At 42.6% G+C, this 19,672-nt stretch overlaps 1 protein-coding gene across 1 annotated transcript in view; it reads right to left on the bottom strand.

The window, feature by feature from the left end:
- Oseg4 (intraflagellar transport protein Oseg4) overlaps positions 1-19,672 on the bottom strand; it is an 821,277-nt gene that overhangs the window by 188,073 nt on the left and 613,532 nt on the right. The window contains 2 exon segments of the mRNA XM_068388427.1: positions 15,232-15,399; positions 19,615-19,672. The exon segment at positions 19,615-19,672 is cut by the window's right edge and continues 21 nt beyond it. Of these exon segments, the coding sequence (XP_068244528.1) occupies positions 15,232-15,399; positions 19,615-19,672 (226 nt within the window).

Raw genomic sequence — 19,672 nt, 5'->3', positions numbered from 1 at the left:
TTGTTCATCAGCCCCTCCAATTCTCATTATTAATTTCCTGGAAGTACTGTATGTGTTGCTTACACTATTCTCCCCTTACGGGTTAAAATCTTCCATTGAACCTCTTATAATAACGTCCTTGGATTAATAAAGAGAAACGTCACAGCAATTGGCTGGGCAGGATTCACAAGTATGTGTCTTTCCTAATTCTCTTCCAGCTTACCTATCCTAAGCTTACACTAAGAAAGGATTTAATACTATAATAATTAATATGATTTTAAGTCAACTGTGATAGGCTTCAATGTATAGTACTCATATTCTTTTCTTCTCTTTACAGGAGGAGTATGTCCACTGTGAGAGTGCGTTTTGTAGCGTACGTCGCAGGGACTTCTATGGTCATCTGGGGTGCCGTATGCACTCCCGCTGCTCCATTACAAAGGGGTCTCTCAAGTATTGGGACCCACAGGCATGCACCACCTGCAAGGACCTGTTACGTGAGGGATTTGATTCTTCACAATCTGCGGAGTCAAGGGATACCGCTCGGGAGAAACTACGCAAGTGGGTGAGTGGTTCCCAGAAGAACGCCACGGGGCCTTATCTTCCCAACGAGCGCATGAGAGCCATGCTTTTCCCTAGGGCATCTGCGGATGCCATAATCCCTCAACCTCACCCTGAGATCCCCTGCATCCAGCTGACAATCGATTCGGATGTCTCGAATGCAATGAAAGACATCCACATTGAAGATGATAGGATGTCGGAGGTGTCAGAAGGCACCGAGAAGGACCCTTTGGCCGATGGCCAAGAAGAGGAGTCTACTGTGGCTCCAGAGTCGGAAGAGGAGGATGTGGCATCCCGCTCAGTGGCGTTGACTCCCGCCCCGGAACCGGTACCTTCTATTTCATCCACTCCCCTACCTACGAAGTCAGACGAAACCATGGCTGCCATTCAGACCATGATGGCGATCTTCGACGAGAAGATCAAGCAGAGGGACGCGGAGTTCAAGAAGGAGATTCTCCGCCTATCGCTTCAACGAGGGTCTCTGAAGAAACTCGACATCAAGGATCTTCCCTCCTTCTCAGAGATCAACCCATGAAAGCATGCCGAGTACATGCCTATCATCAATGGGAAGATAGTCATCTCGGACAAGCTAGGCGCCATCCCCATTGAAGATGTGGAATTCTGGCCGAACTTTGATTCCTACCCTGACTGCTTTGTTCGTCTCAAGACGGAACCTGCTTCCAAGGAAGAAGCGGAACCTAAGGAGGTCATCGTTTTTGACCACTCCAAGGCTCAGGCACTGTTCGCCGGCTGTCTGAAGGAAAGGGGCTACACCAACCCCAAGGTGCCGGCCCTAAGCAAGAAGCACCCATCCTTTCTTGCTCCCAATACCATGGTTTTTCCCTTCGCAGAAAAATCCTTCAAGGCAGTGCTGAAGGCAGTGGAAGCGGGGAAGCCTTGCCCTACCCTCGAGGAGTGTAGGCCCCTCTCCCAAGCTCTGCCACCTGATGATAAAGACTGGAAGGACATCCAGTTGACTTTCTCAGTCGGGAAGTTGGAGGCTGACATCGCTGGACGCCAGTTCAGCGAAAACCTCCCCAAGCTATCCAATTTTCTACTTCGTAGAGAACAGGATACGGAGGAGAGACTGGCTGCTTCTCTCTCTCTCTCCAGGTGTCCATGGAGACAATGGCCGGGGAACAGAAGACCCCGGACTTGTTCATGGTCCTAGCCAAGACTCACTTGGCAACTCTGACAAGGGACTTTTACAGCTTTGTCAGGGCACGACAGGCGTGCAGGGAGTTCGTGTTCGCATCTGCGACCATCAAGCACGAACCTCGGAAGTTGATTTCTTCCAACATGAGGGGAAAGGATCTCTTCCCCTCTGACTTGGTCAAGGAGATCGTTGACAAGGCCACCACTGAGAATAGGAACCTTCTCCAGAAGTGGGGTATGTCAGCAAAGAGGAAGTCTTCTCTGGATGAGGGTTCCCAGCCTAAGAAGACATCCAAGAGACCAAGGCTGCCACCTCGCCCAGCAAAACGACAACTTCCCGTAACCGCAACGCCACAGCTAGTGGCGCAGGCCCAACCCACCTTCCAAATGGTGCCCCAGCAAGTGGTGACTCAGTCACCAGCCTTTACCCCAGCTTACGAAAGGCAGTCTACTACCTTTCGTGCCAGGGGCAGAGGTTCAGGAAGAGACTCCTCTAGACGTCCCTCCAGAGGGAGAGGAGGAAGGGGGGCAAGCGGTCGAGGAGGCAAGCCCTCCGGAAACAAGAAGCAATGAGTTGCTCCCGGTAGGAGGAAGACTACGTCTCTTCCAGGATCGTTGGACCTTCGATCCCTGGACTCACAGCATTGTCAAGAATGGACTAGGGTGGAGCTGGAAGAAATCACCACCAGCATTTCCACAATTCTTTCAACACTCCACCCCCGTTCTGGAAGAATATGTCCGAGAACTCTTGATTGATTGATTGATTTAAAGTTTTCAGGCATCCCGGAGAACTCTTGAACAAAAGGGTGATCAAGAGAGCAAAGTCCATCAAGTTTCAGGGAAGGCTGTTCTGTGTTCCCAAGAAAGACTCCGACGAACTCAGAGTCATCCTGGACTTGTCTCCTCTCAACAAGTTCATCGAGAACAACAAGTTCAAGATGTTATTCACCATTGCCCAGAAAGGCATACACAGTCTCCATAGACATGGCGGACGCCTATTGGCATATCCTGATGAATCGCCAGATCTCCTCCTACCTAGGATTCAGGCTTCAGAAAAGAAAGTATACTTTCAGAGCCATGCCCTTCGGGCTCAACATAGCCCCAAGGGTCTTCACGAAGCTTGCAGAGACTATCGTTCAACAACTACGCCTACAGGGCATCCAGGTAATGGCCTACCTGGACGACTGGCTGGTGTGGGCAGCATCGGAAACGGAATGCCTGCAAGCATCCAAGAAAGTAATCCAATTCCTGGAACATCTAGGATTCAAGATCAACGCCAAAAAGTCTCGACTATCTCCAGCTCAAAAGTTCCAATGGCTAGGCATACATTGGGACCTACAGTCACACTGTCTCTCCATTCCGTTAAAGAAGAGGAGGGAAATAGCGAGGTCTGTCAAGAGACTCCTCAAATCCAAATGGATTTCAAGACGTCAACAGGAGTGTGTGCTCGGCTCCCTCCAGTTCGCTTCGGTGACAGACCCAGTGCTGAAAGCGCAGCTAAAAGATGCATCAGGAGTCTGGAGAAGATACGCATCAAACGCTCGAAGAAATCTCAGAAGACCACTCCCGTCTCGGCTTCGATCACTCCTCAAGCCATGGTCGGAGACCAGCAAGTTCAAGAGGTCAATGCCTCTACAACTGCCTCTACCCTCAGTTACCATCCACACGGACGCATCGCTGAAAGGATGGGGGGTCACTCCCATCAACGCAAGACTCAAGGAACTTGGTCCTCCTTGTTCAAGACGTTTCACATCAACACCTTGGAGGCCATGGCAGTCTTCCTCACACCAAAGAGATTGTCTCCTCGTCCCTCAGCCCACGTGCGACTGACTTTGGACAGCGATGTGGTGGTCAGATGTCTGAATCGTCAAGGCTCACGATCGCCTCAACTCAACCAAGTGATATTAGCCATCCTCCGTCTAGGGGAGAAGAAGATATGGCACTTATCAGCATTTCACCTTCAAGGGTTCTGCAATGTGACAGCGGACGCTCTATTCAGGATAGCTCCGATAGAGTCGGAATGGTCCCTAGACACAGAATCATTCTCCTTCATCTTACGACAAGTCCCGGAACTGCAGATCGACCTCTTCTCAACAAGCGACAACAAGAAACTTCCTCGATACGTAGCCCCGTACGAGGACCCTCGTGCGGAAGCAGTGGACGCCATGTCCCTGGAAGAACAGATGGACCAGGATTTACCTGTTCCCTCCGCCCAACCTTCTGCTCAAGGTCCTCACCAAGATGAGATCCTTTCAAGGAACGGCAGCCCTAGTGGCTCCCAAGTGGCCCAGGAGCAACTGGTTCCACTGATTCTGGAATTACAACCGAAGCCGATTCCACTACTGGACCCAGTTCTGTCTCAACAAGTTCAGAAGTTGACTGTCTTCGCTTCATCACACAAAACCAGAGCCCTTCATCTCATGATTTTCTTTAAAGAAAAGGTTTGGAATCTCGAAGAAAAGCCTAGACTTCTTGGAGGAATATAAGTCAAAATCTACCAGAAGGCAATACGAGTCATCTTGGAAGAAATGGGTAACCTTTGTCAAGGCAAAGAATCCGAAGGAAATCTCGATGGATTTCTGCCTGTTCTTCTTTATCCACCTTTATGAACAAGGTTTAGCAGCCAACACGATCACTACGTGTAAATCTGCCCTGACAAGACTCTTGCGTATGCCTTCCAAATAGATTTGTCTAACGAAATCTGTAGTAAAGTACCGAAGGCCTGTGCTAGACTTAGACCAGCGGCCCCTCCGAGACCTATTTCATGGTCTCTTGACAAAGTGCTACATTTTGCCTCAGGCTTGGACAACGAAACTTGCCCTCTGAAAAATTTGACCCAAAAAGTTATTTTCTTGTTTGCTTTAGCCTCGGGGGGCTAGAGTTAGTGAAATTGTGGCATTATCTAGGGAAGAGGGCCATATCCGCTTCGCTGACATGGGCGAGCTCACCCTCTTTCCTGACCCAACGTTTCTGGCCAAGAACGAGTTACCCACAAAAAGATGGGGTCCCTGGAGAATCTGCCCTCTGAAGGAAGATGCCTCTATGTGTCCAGTGGAGAGTCTAAAGGTCTATCTTCGCAGAACTTCAGACTTCGGGGGAGGACAACTCTTTAAAGGAGAAACATTGGGGTCAAACCTGTCACTTAAACAACTACAGGCGAAGATCACCTACTTTATTCGCAGAGCGGATCCTGACAGTACACCCGCAGGTCATGATCCTAGGAAGGTTGCCTCTTCCCTGAACTTTTTCCAACTAATGGACTTTGATAGTCTTCGCTCCTTTACTGGATGGAAGTCATCCAGGGTGTTCTTTAAGCACTACGCAAAGCAAGTGCAAGAAGTCAAGCGATACGTGGTGGCGGCAGGTAGTGTTCTAAAACCTGCCGCTTAGTGCTGCGAGGAACAGTGAATTTTATGGGACTTAAAATTCTAAAGGGTGTATATGTTGGCCCTAGTGCACAACAGAGTAGTGATCGTCATCGTGATGACGATATGGACTGTTCTAATATACTAAGGTGATATAACATAGACTGAATACTAGTGCCGCGTTTTGTACACTAGTGTATATTGAGACATTCTCAGAAAGACATTACAATTCCATACGGAAATTGAAGTGTGTGGCAAGTTTTCCTTTTCAGGTACTACAAATATTTCTGTTGATGTCAATGTGCCTATGTTATTTAATTGATTCTTAATTACAATTTTACATGTATGCTCAAATTTTACATTATTCACATGTATGCTCATCCTCATTTATTTATTTAAATAAATGTCTAATGGTTTTGTGCGTCTTTTTTCGCCCTAAAACATTATAATAAAGACTATGTGAGAGTATTTTTCTACCCTTCTTCTGCATGATGTGTTGAACAATAATGATACTTTTGTTCCCACGCTTATGCAAACCTTTCCAGTGAAATGCAACTTGTTCCGACACTTGATACAGACTCGGGCTACCGACATGCAATGAGACCTGTATGTCCCCTTTGACTACTGGGTTGGTTCAGTGTAACATGCAACTTAGAGACTTTATCCAGAGTCTGGTTTGACTCTTCCCTGTAGGGGACAAGAAGCATTAACATACTACAGTATATGTTAAGCGGAAACAACTATAACGATGTTGTCATAGGTCTCTTAGGTCCTAAAGACCAAGGAAATATTGTCTGGAAGTCGAAGGCACAACTGGGAAATCCACGATACATTGATGCTCTGGTAAACTTCCATCAGGACGACATGGCCTGAGCCCAAAAATTCGCTCAAAAATCTATTTTTGGGTGAGATAGCCATGTCGTCCTGATGGACCCGCCCTCCTTTCTAGGAAAGGCCTTAGCAGGCTCCCTCCCAATCTTACTCTATCTGGAAGCATTGGCCGAACACTAAAAGGAATGAAGATGGCGGGCGGATACTACGTCATCCAAGATGGCGACGGGTATGACGTCATCCGAGTGCCCATAACAGTAACGGAGGAGGAGAACTTTGTAACGGCTCCTCCCTTATCTTGCCACTTCTTCCCCCTCGAAGCGTAAACGCTATGTGGGGTGCAGATAGCTATGTGGCGTGTCAAGAATACGTCCCGTTATTATGCGATATCCTTAAAGGCAATTTTAAGGATATTCGCGCCAGAAGTTAGAATTCTGGAGACCTTTAGTTTAATTATCTGGGAATATCCACTGTAGTCAAATATACCCTAGGAAGCTACTGAATGAACCTTCCATCAGGACAACATGGCTATCTCACCCAAAAATAGATTTTTCGCTTCGCTCAAAATCCGTTTTCTAACACAAGGTTAATAAAAAATCATATCTGTGAGTTTTCAAGATAAAGCCTATGGTACAAAATGACAGTTAAGATGGTTTTCCAATCAATAATTTAGATGTAAGTTTATTGCACAAAAAGCCGGTCACTGGTTAAATTATACTTCATGATAACTTTAACATCACTTTTATAAAAAAAAAAATGATCAAGAAATAGACTAAAATTTGTAGTGTAAAATTTACTGTTAACTCTACATTAACACATTAAACATAAATCCAACCATTCACATAAACACACAATTTTCACTTATGGCATCCTTTAACTGGCCAGAGAGTATTGTATTGGATCCCAATCTCTGGTTACGACTCTTTTTTCCTTACCTACACATAAACTGAATAGTCTAGCTTATTCTTTCCACATTCTCCTTTGTCCTCATACACCTGACAACACTGAGATTACCATATAAATCTTCTTTGCTCAAGGGGTTAACTACTGCACTGTAATTGATCAGTGGCTACTTTCCTCTTGGTAAGGGTAGAAGAGACTCTCTAGCTATGGTAAGCAGCTCTTCTAGGAAGACACTCCAAAAGCAAATCATTGTTCTCTAGTCTTGGGTAGTGCCATAGCCTCTGTACCATGGTCTTCCACTGTCTTGGGGTAGAGTTTTCTTGCTTGAGGGTACACTCGAGCACACTATTCTATCTTATGTATCATCATCTGGTTATTTTGAAGTTTTTATGGTTTATATATATGTGAGATTTATTTTAATGTTGTTATTATTCTTAAACTTCTCTTGTATTATATTTCCTTATATCCTTTTCTCACGGAGCTATTTTCCCTGTTGGAGCTCTTGGGCTTATAGCATAATGCTTTTCCAACTATGGTTGTAGCTTAGCAAATAATAATAATAACAATAATAATTTCTGGGGCTACCTGTGACGGCCGGTGAAAAGGGTCCTTCTTTACACTTTTCTGATATAAATCTTCCAAATATACCAGAGAAAGATAAAAGCATGGAATGCAGAGGTTACTACCCTCGCGCGAGCACCTTGTGGGTGTCGTGTATACAACAGGGGCATGTGAAAACCACTATTCACAGGCTGTCTTCCATTTAGATAATTCCTTCATCAAAGGGAAGGGCCGTAACAATGAAGGAAGGGCCGTAACAGAGGACCTAGAGAACACACTTGGACCACGCCACTAACACCTAACAGGCGCGCCCTCTAGGACATCCTTCTGTTTTGGACTTGCTCGCTTAGTTGTGTTGTTTGTGCTTTCGGTGTTTTTTCCCGTGTTTGGCGTTAATTCATCATGACTGACGCTGCTACTTCACCTTTACCAATGTTAAGTACCATAGTTTGTTTTGACAGCTTTTTTTCAGTACCGGGCATTTGTTCTCTTTCCAGTAATGTGGATTTTAATTTTGGGAGCGGCTTGGCCTTCCTCGGTGTCGGCAGCCGTTTTGGCATTGTTCGCTTCGCTGGTATTTCAAGTTAATATTGCCCATCTGGTACTCTGTCATCTAGGTTATATCACTTACCATTTATGACCATTATTATTATCATTATTTTACAGTATTATTGTTTTTACTATGGTATTTTTTTTTTTGCTAGCAAGTCCAATTTGGACGAACGAAGAATAACGTTCTTGCCTTTGTTATAGTTTAAGTATCCACCTCGGGAGGGTGGTCATTTTTAGACTATATCTTTATATCTATTTGTTACGCTGTCGTTATTCTTTGTTCTTGGTTATTACAATTTTATTACTATTCTTATATCATATTATTGTGTGCTTTTGGTTCTTTATAATGTAACCATGAGAGCGTGAGCATGGAGTTCTCGTTTTCTGTTACTACAGTTACGAGTTACCCTTTTTCTCGTTTTCTTTCTTAATCTCGAGTAAAAAGAGGTGGATTTCCCGTTCTCCATTTTATACGCTCACGAGTTATCCCTTCCCCCTCTCCTTCTACGGGTTTATGATATTACGTTTGATGATATTTACGTTTTATTGATGTGGTTACTGTTAATATAGCTAGCATGATTAATAGGTTCCGTTCGTGTATGAGTCATTACTTTGGGCTCGCTTTATGCCTCCACCCGTAGTTCCGTTCTCTTCGGAACGTTCACCGCCTTGAGTTATACTCCCCTATAATGGATACTCATTGGGTTGGTAACTAGTCAGATATTTGGAGTGCAACGGTGAAACCCGGCACTCAGACTCCGGCTTCGGCCTTATGCACACGAACCTTTTTCATGATTAATCACGATTTTACTATTACGGTCCTTTTTCACCGGATCTCCGGCTTCACCAGAGATCACAGAGACGATCAGCATTGAGGTTAACATTATCTTACCGCTGATGTTCACAATTTCATTATTACGGACCTTTGTCATTGGATCTCCGGCTTCACCGGAGATCACTCAGACGTTCAGAACCGAGGTTAACATTATTTTACCGATGAGGTTTATAGTTACATGTTACGTGGTTACTTGACTTTAATATATTAATTCGTAGCTCTAGCTAGCAATTATAGAACCATGTTAGGCACACATAATTAATGTTATCTATTTCTTTTGATTCATCTGTTCACTGACCAGAGTCTCAAGGAACATCCAGACTTATGTCTCCTTTCTTTTACAGAAGGTCCGCTGCGCTGCCAAGGGCTGCCCCGCTGCTTTTAATGATCCCCTGGGCCATGACCTATGCCGGTCTCATGCGCATTGCGCCATATCCTTCTTTTGGAAACAGGGACAAGCCACCTACATGGTATGGTTCCCGGAGTCATGCACGCTCTGCTACGAGCTGTCATCCCTACTCCTGAACGATGATGTAAGTTGGTTCTAGTTTGTTCCTTTTGGTATCCTTTGCGATGAATTAATTGGCTCTTTATATATATATATATCACTTATTGCTTCATCATTAATCCCCTCACCTCTTTCAGGCTGATGATGAATCTCTACGGGATGCAAGAGCTGCTCTCCGTCCGTGGGTGTCAGGCTTTGGAAGGAATGCTCCGTCTGGCGTACCCTATCTCCTCGATGGATAAATGGCCTCTCACCTATTCCCGGGCTCTACTACTACGGCAGTTCCACCGGAGACAGCGGCCCCGTTAATTGAGGCGGTTAGAGCAACCATCCCAACGGAAGAAGAAGTTTTATTGACGGAGGACGCGTCCTCTCTAGATTTGGACGTCGAACCCATGGATGAGCAGGTAGGTGGTGATGAGTTGGTGGACCCCCTTTCATCTCTCACTCCTTCCTCTACTTCTTCCTTTCACGGCTTTGATAAGCCTACGGCTTCTCCTCGGGATCCCTCCGTTCCTGTACGACCCAAGGTGAAGCCACTACGTATCTTTAAGCCTTCAGCTTTGCCATTATATGCGTCACCGGTCCCTGGACCCTCAAAGGATCCTGATGTTCATATTACTTTACATAAAACCGTGACTACTAAAAAGACGAAGTCCGTTAAGTCCAGGGCTTCGTCAGCGGATCGTGCTCAGGATCCCTCCTTCTCCGCCGACCTGATCAGGGATATTGTTAAAGAGCAGATACAACAGCAGGTACAACAACATTCTAGGGCAAGCCAAGGAGCTATGACGGAGCTCAAAGATATGGTGGCGAATCTGATCCGTTCAGGAACTCAGATGCCTCCTCCTTCAGCCCCAGACACATTGAAGTTACCCCCCTTCGATAAAAACAACCCATGGAGGTTTGCCTTACATGCTCCATATATAGATGTTGCCATAACTCTGGAGGGCATAGGCACCCGCCCTCTAGAGGACCTAGAATTTTACCCTCCGGGACTAAATTTCCTATTCAACGGCTTCGTCCATTTGAAAGAACATGCCTTGGTTAGGTTAGACAAGGTACCGAAGGAAACGGTAATATTTCCTAAAGAGCAGGCCCAAGCTGTCTGGGCCAGGACGTTGTCGGACTGGGGGTGCGCTAATTCCAAGCTCACCCCACACAAAGGGGCCTACACCATAATTACAACTGCTCCCGTTATTACCTTACCTATTACGGGTAAAGTGGCAGGTCTTACTTTTCAAGCTGTCAAAGAAGGTTCTGCCATGCCGGCTCTTAAAGAGACGGACCCCACCTCCATGCTCATCCCGAGTACCTCCACTACCTGGGACGATGCTTCCCCTACTTTCACAGTAGGGAAGTTAGACCCAGACTGCGCCTCTAATCTGTTTTCCGAGAAGCTTCCCAAATTACCGGAGAATCTTCTCAAAACTGAGTTTGAGGCACGGAATAGGTTAGCTAGGTCTCTCCACTCCATTACCTCTGCGGAGTCTCTAGCCTCGCTTTATCCGACTGAGACCTTGTTTCGGATATTCACGAAGAACCTGTCTCTGTCCTTCCAAATCGACCTACACGAGTTCTGCTCAGTTCAGGTTAGTTGCAGGAAATACATTCTATCTGAGGCCTCGATCGGACATGAACCGAACAGGCTGATAGCTTCCTCCTGCTGGGGTAAAACCCTCTTTCCTCAGGAGGAGGTGAACAAGGTTCTGCAAGACGCTGCGAGAGCAAACCAAAATTTGCAAGTGAGGTGGGGCCTCACTGCCAAAAGGAAGGTCGAAGCCCAAAAGCAAGCTTTCTTCAAGAAGAAATAGAGATTTACCCCTTACAAGACGAACCGGGGTCACTACCATCAATCGTCAGTTACCCACTCGTCATCACAGTCTCCCTCTGCTTCGACGTCTCTGCAACCGAATCCCCCTCAACAGGTGGTCTACCTCACTGCTCCCCCAGGTACACAACCCAACCCCGTTTGGATGCCCACGCCTGCATACAACCCTAGCTACGAACCCTCAGGTTCCTTTCGTGGACACCAGAGAGGTAGCTATAGGGGTAGAGGACAGTTCCGCCAACGAGGCGGACCTAGGACAAGGGGTGCTCAGGGAGGGAAAGGACCTAGATTCACTCCCTCGCAATGATGTAGTCCCGGTAGGGGGGAGACTTTACCACTTTCGAGACCATTGGACCTTCAGTCTGTGGGCTCACAGCATAATCTCCAAAGGTATGGGGTGGAAATGGTCACAAGGTTTTCCTCCTCCACCAGTGACCTTCTTCCAGAAACCCACTACCATCCTGAAAGAGTACACTACAGAGTTACTCAACAAAAAACCAATCAAACAGGTTCGATCGCTTAAGTTCCAAGGCCGCCTGTTCACAGTTCCGAAGAAAGGCTCGTCGGCATTGAGAGTGGTCCTGGACTTGTCAAAGCTAAATTCTTACATCCTCTGCGACAAGTTCCGGATGTTGACTATCTCTCAGGTACGGACCTTACTTTCCCGTGGGGCCGTCACCACCTCTATCGATCTTACCGATGTCTATTATCATGTACCAATAGCTCGAAACTTCTCTCCTTACCTAGGTTTCTGTCTAGGCAGGAAAGCCTTTGCGCTCAAGACATGCCCTTCTGCCTCAACATTGATCCCAGGATGTTCACGAAACTGGGAGAGACAGTGTTAGAACAACTCAGGAATCAAGAGATACAGATCATTGCTTATCTGGATGGTTGGCTCATTTGGGCCCGGTCGGCCATAGAAGGCAACAGAGCAATGAAGGAAGTACTTTGATTTCTCGACAACCTGTGATTTCGGGTCAATTTCCAAAAGTTTCGCCTGCAACCATCAGGCCACTTCGAATGGTTAGGCATTCAGTGGGACCTTTCAAACCACAAGCTGTCTCTCCCTTCCAAAAAGGTAAGAGAAATAGCTTCCAAGATCAAGAATTTTCTGAAACACAAACAGGTGTCCAGAAGAGCCTTAGAAAGAATCCTCGGCCTTCTCCAATTCGCTTCAGTAACAGATCGCCTATTAAAAGCCAAACTCGAAGACATCAATCGAGTTTGGAGAAAGAGAGCTACAGTACCTTTAAGAGACAAGGTCTCGAAGATCCCCTCTGTCTTGAAAATGAGACTACACCCATGGTCCGAACCAAAGAACCTCTCCAAATCGGTTCCTCTACAATTCCCACCTCCACAAGTGACAATTCATACAGACGCGTCTCTGAGTGGATGTGGGGGGTTACTCCGAACATCAGATGTTTCAGGGCTCTTGGTCACCCGCCATTAAACACTTCCATATCAATGTTCTCGAAGCCATGGCAGTGTTGTTGACCCTGAAGAGACTCTCTCCTCCGAGGTCGACCCACATCAGAGTACAGTAGTGTCAGACAACACAGCCGTAGTACACTGCATCAGCAGAGGAGGATCCAAGTCACCCAACCTGAATCAGATCCTGGTCACTATCTTCACCTTGGCAACAGAAAAGAACTGGTTCCTGTCAGCAACTCACCTAGCGGAAGTCCAGAATGTGATAGCGGACTCACTACCCAGGACGAAACCACTGGAATCAGAATGGTCTCTAGACATAATTTCATTCCGGTGGATACTCAGGCTGGTTCCAGGCCTCCAGGTAGATCTATTCGCAACTCAGATGAATCACAAACTTCCTTGTTATGTAACACCAAACCTGGACCCTCAGGCTTATGCCATAGACGCATTAACCCTGGATTGGAACCATTGGAAGAAGATTTACCTATTTCCCCCAGTGAATCTTCTAATGAAAGTTTTACACAAACTACGCTCCTTCCGGGGGGCAGTGGCTTTAGTAGCACCTCACTGGCCAAAGAGCAGTTGGTTTCCTCTCCTCCTCGAGTTGAAACTCCGTCCCTTCCGGATCCCATTCCCTAAACTGACCCAAGTAATCCAAACTCAGACTGTGTCAGATTCCTCAAGGATAGCCAAAACCTTAACTTTGTGGACTTCATGAAGTTTGCAGCTCGTAGAGACGCAAACATTGACCCGGAAAACGTTCTCTTCATCGAATCAGACAAAAGGGACTCGACAATTCGTCAATATGATTCGGCCGTTAAGAAACTAGCAGATTTCCTAAAGAATTCAGACCATACTCGTATGTCTCCGAATTTAGCCATCTCGTTCTTTAGGTTCCTATTTGACAAAGGCCTAGGAGCTAGCACTATAACCACCATCAAGTCAGCTTTGAAGAAGATCTTCCTTGTTGGGTTTAACATTAACCTGGCAGATTCCTATTTCTCATCTATTCCAAAAGTGTATGCTAGGCTTCGACCTTCGGTTCGGCCGCAAAAGGTCTCTTGGTCTCTGAACGATGTCCTCAAACTTGCGTCGAACACGGACAATGAATCCTGCTCTTATATCACTCTTCTTAGGAAGACTTTATTTCTAACGGTTATGGCCTCAGGTGCTAGAATCTCAGAACTAGCAGCTCTCTCACGAAACCCGGAAAACATAGATTTCCTCCCTTCAGGCGAAGTACTCCTTTCTCCAGACAGAGCTTTCCTAGCTAAAAATGAGGATCCGCAAGATAGGTGGTCCCCTTGAAAGATTATCTCTCTTCCCCAGGATCCTTCTCTGTGTCCAGTCACTACTCTCAGGGCCTTTTTAGCTAGAACTGCCACCCGCTCGTCTGGCTCCTTGTTTATCAGGGAACAAGGAGGTACTATTTCCATTCAAGGTATCAGACAACAAATCCTCTACTTCATTAAACATGCTAACCCGGAATAATTTCCCCATGCTCATGGTATACGGTCAGTAGCTACCTCCATCAATTACTTCCAGAACATGGACTTTGATGACCTTAAAAAATATACGGGTTGGAAATCTCCTATGGTTTTCAAACGCCACAATCTAAAGAACTTACAGGCCCTTAAATACCCAACGGTTGCAGCGGGGAGTCTTATCTCTCCCCATTAATCTCGGCTTATTCCTTTCTTCCATCTCTTCTCTTCTCCCTCCTACCCACCACTCACACCACGTCGCCACTCTCCTGGGTGGTTCGTTAGCCCTAAGATATTTACCATGTTTAATTCCTATGGTTTATCTGTTATTGTATTTACCATTCCTTTAATGTTTAGATATGCTTAGACATGTAATATTTGATGCCTTTTGCAATTGGACACTCAGATGTTTCCTTGTCTTCATATTTATTTAGCCTTACGTTCCCTATGTCCTTTGGCTAGTTTGTAATTTTTATGTTTACTTACAGTATTATATTATATTATTGTCTTACATGGAGTTTGTATTCTCTTCATTATGTTATTACTTTATTGGGCTTGGAAGGCATTCTCTGGTACATTTTCACCGGCCGTCACAGGTCGCCCCAGAAAAGGGATTTTGACGAAGGAAAAATCTATTTCTGGGAAGAGACCTGTGACACCCGGTGAAACCCTTTCCGGTTATTTTGTACGGACCCACCCTTTCCTTGCCAAGCCATATGTTCTTGCAGAAGGATGTCCTAGAGGAGGCGCGTGTTAGGTGTCGGTGGCGTGGTCCAAGTGTGTTCTCGAGGGCCTCTGTTATGGCCCTTCCCTTTGATGAAGGAATTATCTAAATGGAAGACAGCCTGTGAATAGTGGTTTTCACATGCCCCTTTTGTATACACGACACCCACAAGGTGCTCGCGCGAGGGTAGTAACCTCTGCATTCCATGCTTTTATCTTTCTCTGGTATATTTGGAAGATTTATATCAGAAAAGTGTAAAGAAGGACCCTTTTCACCGGGCGTCACAGGTCTCTTCCCAGAAATAGGTTTTTCCTTCGTCAAAATTCCTTAATAATAATAATAATAATAATAATAGTAATAATAATAATAATAATAGTAATAATAATAATAATAATAATAATAATAATAATAATAATTTATTGCAAATGAGTTCCTTCCACCATTTAGATAAACATATCCACCAAGGAACACCTCTCTTTTAAGTGTAATTTCCTAAATGTTAAAAAATACCTACCTGGAAACTGCAAAGATAACCCGAGCTTGCAATAGGTTCTTCTGGATCCATATTACGAAACACATACATGCGAGTCTTTTCCATCATAGCAAAGAGTTCAGTGTTGTCTTGAGCCCAACACATATCCCAGACATCTTTACGTTCAAATTTCAAGATGGATCCCATCACCTAGAAAATAAATTTCATTAAAATAGAGTATTCAATATGGTAAAAAAATCAGTCTCAGAAGTTATACAACAACGCATATCTGAAGCTTTGGATCAAATTTGTAAAAAAATTGTATAACCAAGAACAAGAATTTATCTGAGCCTAGAAAGATTTGATTACCTTATACTGCAAAACTTATTACCTGAAGGAGCAAATCTCTCTCATTCTAACTGCCCATTAGCATTCTCATAGTCAAGGAAAAGATGTCAATGTGGAACAAGTAAATTACAGCAACATTAATCTTTCTTTTAAATAATACAAAATACAGTAAGTTACAGTTTTACCTCTTTATCTTGAAAAATATCAAACTCCTCTCTAAAATGAATATTTATGATAAAATCAACAACTTCAATACTTACTAAATATTACTGTGTACATTCTTCTTGAAATAAAGCTTTGAAACACTATCTAAATTCACAAGAATTTTCTGAGTATATACTACTATAACCACTACTATAACTACTGTACCACTACTACTATTAACAGCCACTTTAATACCTGCAGAAGGTAGGTTTGTGAAACCACCATTATCCAATCATAGTACTGCTTGGCAAGTATCTTTATTTTATTTTAGAAAACTACAATAAGTGGAAAGAAGAGTGAGCATTCCAATGAATACTGGTAGTGTTGAAATAATAAATTTAAATAAATTCTATCGTAGAAAACCAAATTTTAACAATAAAATTTCTTATTTCTATACTCACTGATGTTCATATGGCTTTTACTAAAGAAGATAGGTTTAATCGGCCTTTAACTGTAAAATTTCATGGTGATGCGCCATACTCTCTCTCTCTGTTTCCTCAGTTTCAAAGTCAGAATTATCCCTATCCTCTTGACAACACGAGACAGTAGGGAGGAGGGTGGCCACGTATAGGTACATCAGGTGAGTATAGAAATAAGAAATTTTATCATCAAAATTCTGTTTACTCCTATGAACCTCCCCTCATATTCATATTGCTGACTCCCACATTCTACTGTAGGTGGGTTGCCAGTGAAGCTAAGAGATAGGATAAATTTAATTAAAAGCAATATACCATGGTTAAGATTCACTAACCTGGCTTAGGTTACCCTTAACAAACCCTCTCAAAAATACAGATTGAAATAAGGGACTCCATATGGTTTAATACAGTAAAACTATTTAAAATAATGGACTGGACTATAGCTTGATTGAATTATATTTCTTGATATAAATGATACTTTGATGGGGTCGACATCAGGGTTGGTGGCCTGGCCTAACCTAAACTAAAAAAGACAGGAAAGAGTACTGTTAAATTCTTCAAGAGAGGGGCTACGCTAACTATTTTTCACAATAGTGAAATGAACTAAACCATGTTTATCAGAGAAATTTCACCTCAAAACATCTTCCTCTACATTGATAAAATGATTAATTACAACTGTGGATTCAATACACGTGTGCACACATGGATTTATGAGGTTAGACATATCAGACTGTCCCTGTGCAAAAAAAAAAAAAAATAATAAAGACATAGTCTCCTTTCAGATTGTGTTAAGTATTCATTGCATTTCAAGATATCTTCCATACTGTATTTGTTAAGTATTTTGCAAAAGTAAAGCTCGATGTTTTAAATACTGTTGTGAAGAGTGCACTATTGTAAACAGAACGACCAACATCCTTCATTTACTTGGCTGAAATAATTTGTGATGATCTAGTGGAACACACTGCCAAATGAAGTATGATGCAAATGATTGAGTTTACTTGAAATTTTGTTCACCCAAACAAGGTTTAAGGGAATCACACGATATGCGACACCATTCAAGTGCTCACTTTAGTGAATGGAGGGATATTAGGATCCAGACAACTCACTCAGTCTTAAGTTTCACAGCCTAGTTGTCCTATAGATCAACTAAGAATGGAGCAAGAGTTTAGCAACAGAAGGGTCTAATGTAACTAAAAAATATGAGAAGCTTTCAAATCCAAAATGCTCTGTAAACTTTCAGAACCCTTACTGAAAGAAACACTGAAAACAAAGACTAAACTTGGTAAGTTAGGTTAATTTGGTAACAGGGCCAGTAAGACCATTAATTGTCTAAAGGTGGAGGCGTGTCATTGTCATCATTTCCACTACAATTAACTAGCCTAGTCTATCTTGTCTTTCCCTCTGAACTAACATAAAGTTCCCTTTAGTGCTTTGCACTATTAACTTGGTCAGCAGACATTACAACATACTTTCGCACAAGAGATACCGTGAGGAAAACTACTTTTCACATTACTTAAAGAGCTGTATTGCCACAAACAGGATACACCAAGGGGATGCAGATAATGAACTGCCAGAAAACCAGGGGAAGATGACAGATTAATGCACTGTAATAAGCAAACAATCTGGAGTAAGTCTAATCAGTACCCACCAACTAAAAAAAACTAAGATGAAAAATAGAATGACACTCCACTTACTGCTAGAATGTTCCTTACTTTACTAAGTTCATGTGTTTATTGAAGGAAAGAAAATAAGAAATTTTAAAGGTAAAAGTCAATTAAACTGAGCTTCCGGAGAAGACGCACTATGAAAATCTGGGGAACTTCATAGAAATAAGAACACATCTCAGATCTCATAGCATTAACTTTTTATACCTTTTCTCATATTAATTCATCTGAACCAAAATTCCCCACTTGTATTACATTCAATCTCTACTACCTGGCCTACCTCTAATACAGGAGAAAACATGAGGGAGAAATATAGTACAGTATATTTAAAACTCATTTTGACAAAATTCCAATCTTAGTTTAATACCAATCAATTGAGGTATTTGGTATTAAGAGATAAGCAATAGCTACATATGGGATATACATGCAAATGGAATGTAGCTTTCTGAATGAGTAAAGTTACTCAAACCTGTTCTACTTCATTAAAAAAAATAATAATAAGCTATAGCGTACACATAAATATTGTATTATATGCCCCAAGCAGCCCTAAGGAATTGATTATAAATATGTCATTGTTTGGGGAATATATAATCAATTTTTTCATATACCTTTTATATCTTCTGGTATTATATTCACCTGATATTTAACCATAAATCCTAGGATTCTGGCATTTAAAATGTGTTTGGATGATGTATAATAGTCAGTAGAATGTTGAACAGCACTTAAGGAGATTTCCACTATTTATGTGTAGTATGCATTTCTTTGGCTATACTGATGCCATCAAGCCTAGAGCATGGGCTGTGTACTCTAGTTAATAGCAAAGCAAAGAGTAACCATACAGTGGGTGATTTAATAGTTATGTAATAGTGAAAGTCATTTGTGTATAAAAGCAATCGTGACAAATTATTTTTCCTTCCCTGACCCCAGGATAGACACACATACAGTATGAGAGTAATGTTTTTTGATTGATATTAAGAGGTGAAAAACCATAGTATATAGGATATTGTTAAATCCAAAGACAATATTAGTTTGCACTGTTACTCTTTATAGAAATACTTCAATAAAAAATCTATTGAAAATATATGTAAATAAAGAAGATTAGGATCATACGCATAATTTTCATCAGCTCCACTGAGATTTATTTAAAACTTTTAAGCTTTCAATTGCTACTTTTAACAGTTATATGTTTAGACACTTGAATCCCAGATCCAAATACAGGGGTACAGTACCTTAAAAGCAAAAAAATTATTAACAAGAAAATATGATGAATATCAAACTTTGACAGATTTTTACCAATTCTTCCAATACCTTCTATAGATATTACAAAACAGCCAAATCATTTGCAAGCCTATCATATCAATATTCTACATTTGAGAAAGTACAGTAAATTGTTTTGCTTAACTTTCTTCAACACATACATAAAACACAAAGTAAATCTACAGTATTTTCTTGAATAAACATTTCAGCATACTTTTTTTTTCAACAAAGGTACTGTATTTCCAAATGTGTAAACTACTAAGTTACAGGATATAAATGTACAAACAACCATGTTAGGAAGCAAGCCTTATCTTTTGATGCTTTTACAAAATACTTTATACAATTTTTAACTTCTTGAAGGCTTAACAGTTCTAAACAATCAAGAATATAATTATCCCAGTATGGAAATAAATAATATTTATGTACCTGATAACTAACTTTAAAAGATGTTTTCTTTCTATAGAACATTAAATTATGAAAGATATTTTAATAAATTATGAAAATTCAGAACAGAGTTTTAATAAATATATACTAACCTCTTGTCCACTATCAGAATTCCGAGTATCAAGATCAAGGAAAGTCAACAGACCAGTG

Source organism: Palaemon carinicauda, chromosome 1 (assembly GCF_036898095.1).
Source record: "Palaemon carinicauda isolate YSFRI2023 chromosome 1, ASM3689809v2, whole genome shotgun sequence".
Classification (NCBI taxonomy): Eukaryota; Metazoa; Arthropoda; class Malacostraca; order Decapoda; family Palaemonidae; genus Palaemon; species Palaemon carinicauda.
Note: the sequence above shows the minus strand (reverse complement) of the source record. Positions and strands in the feature narration are given on the sequence as shown.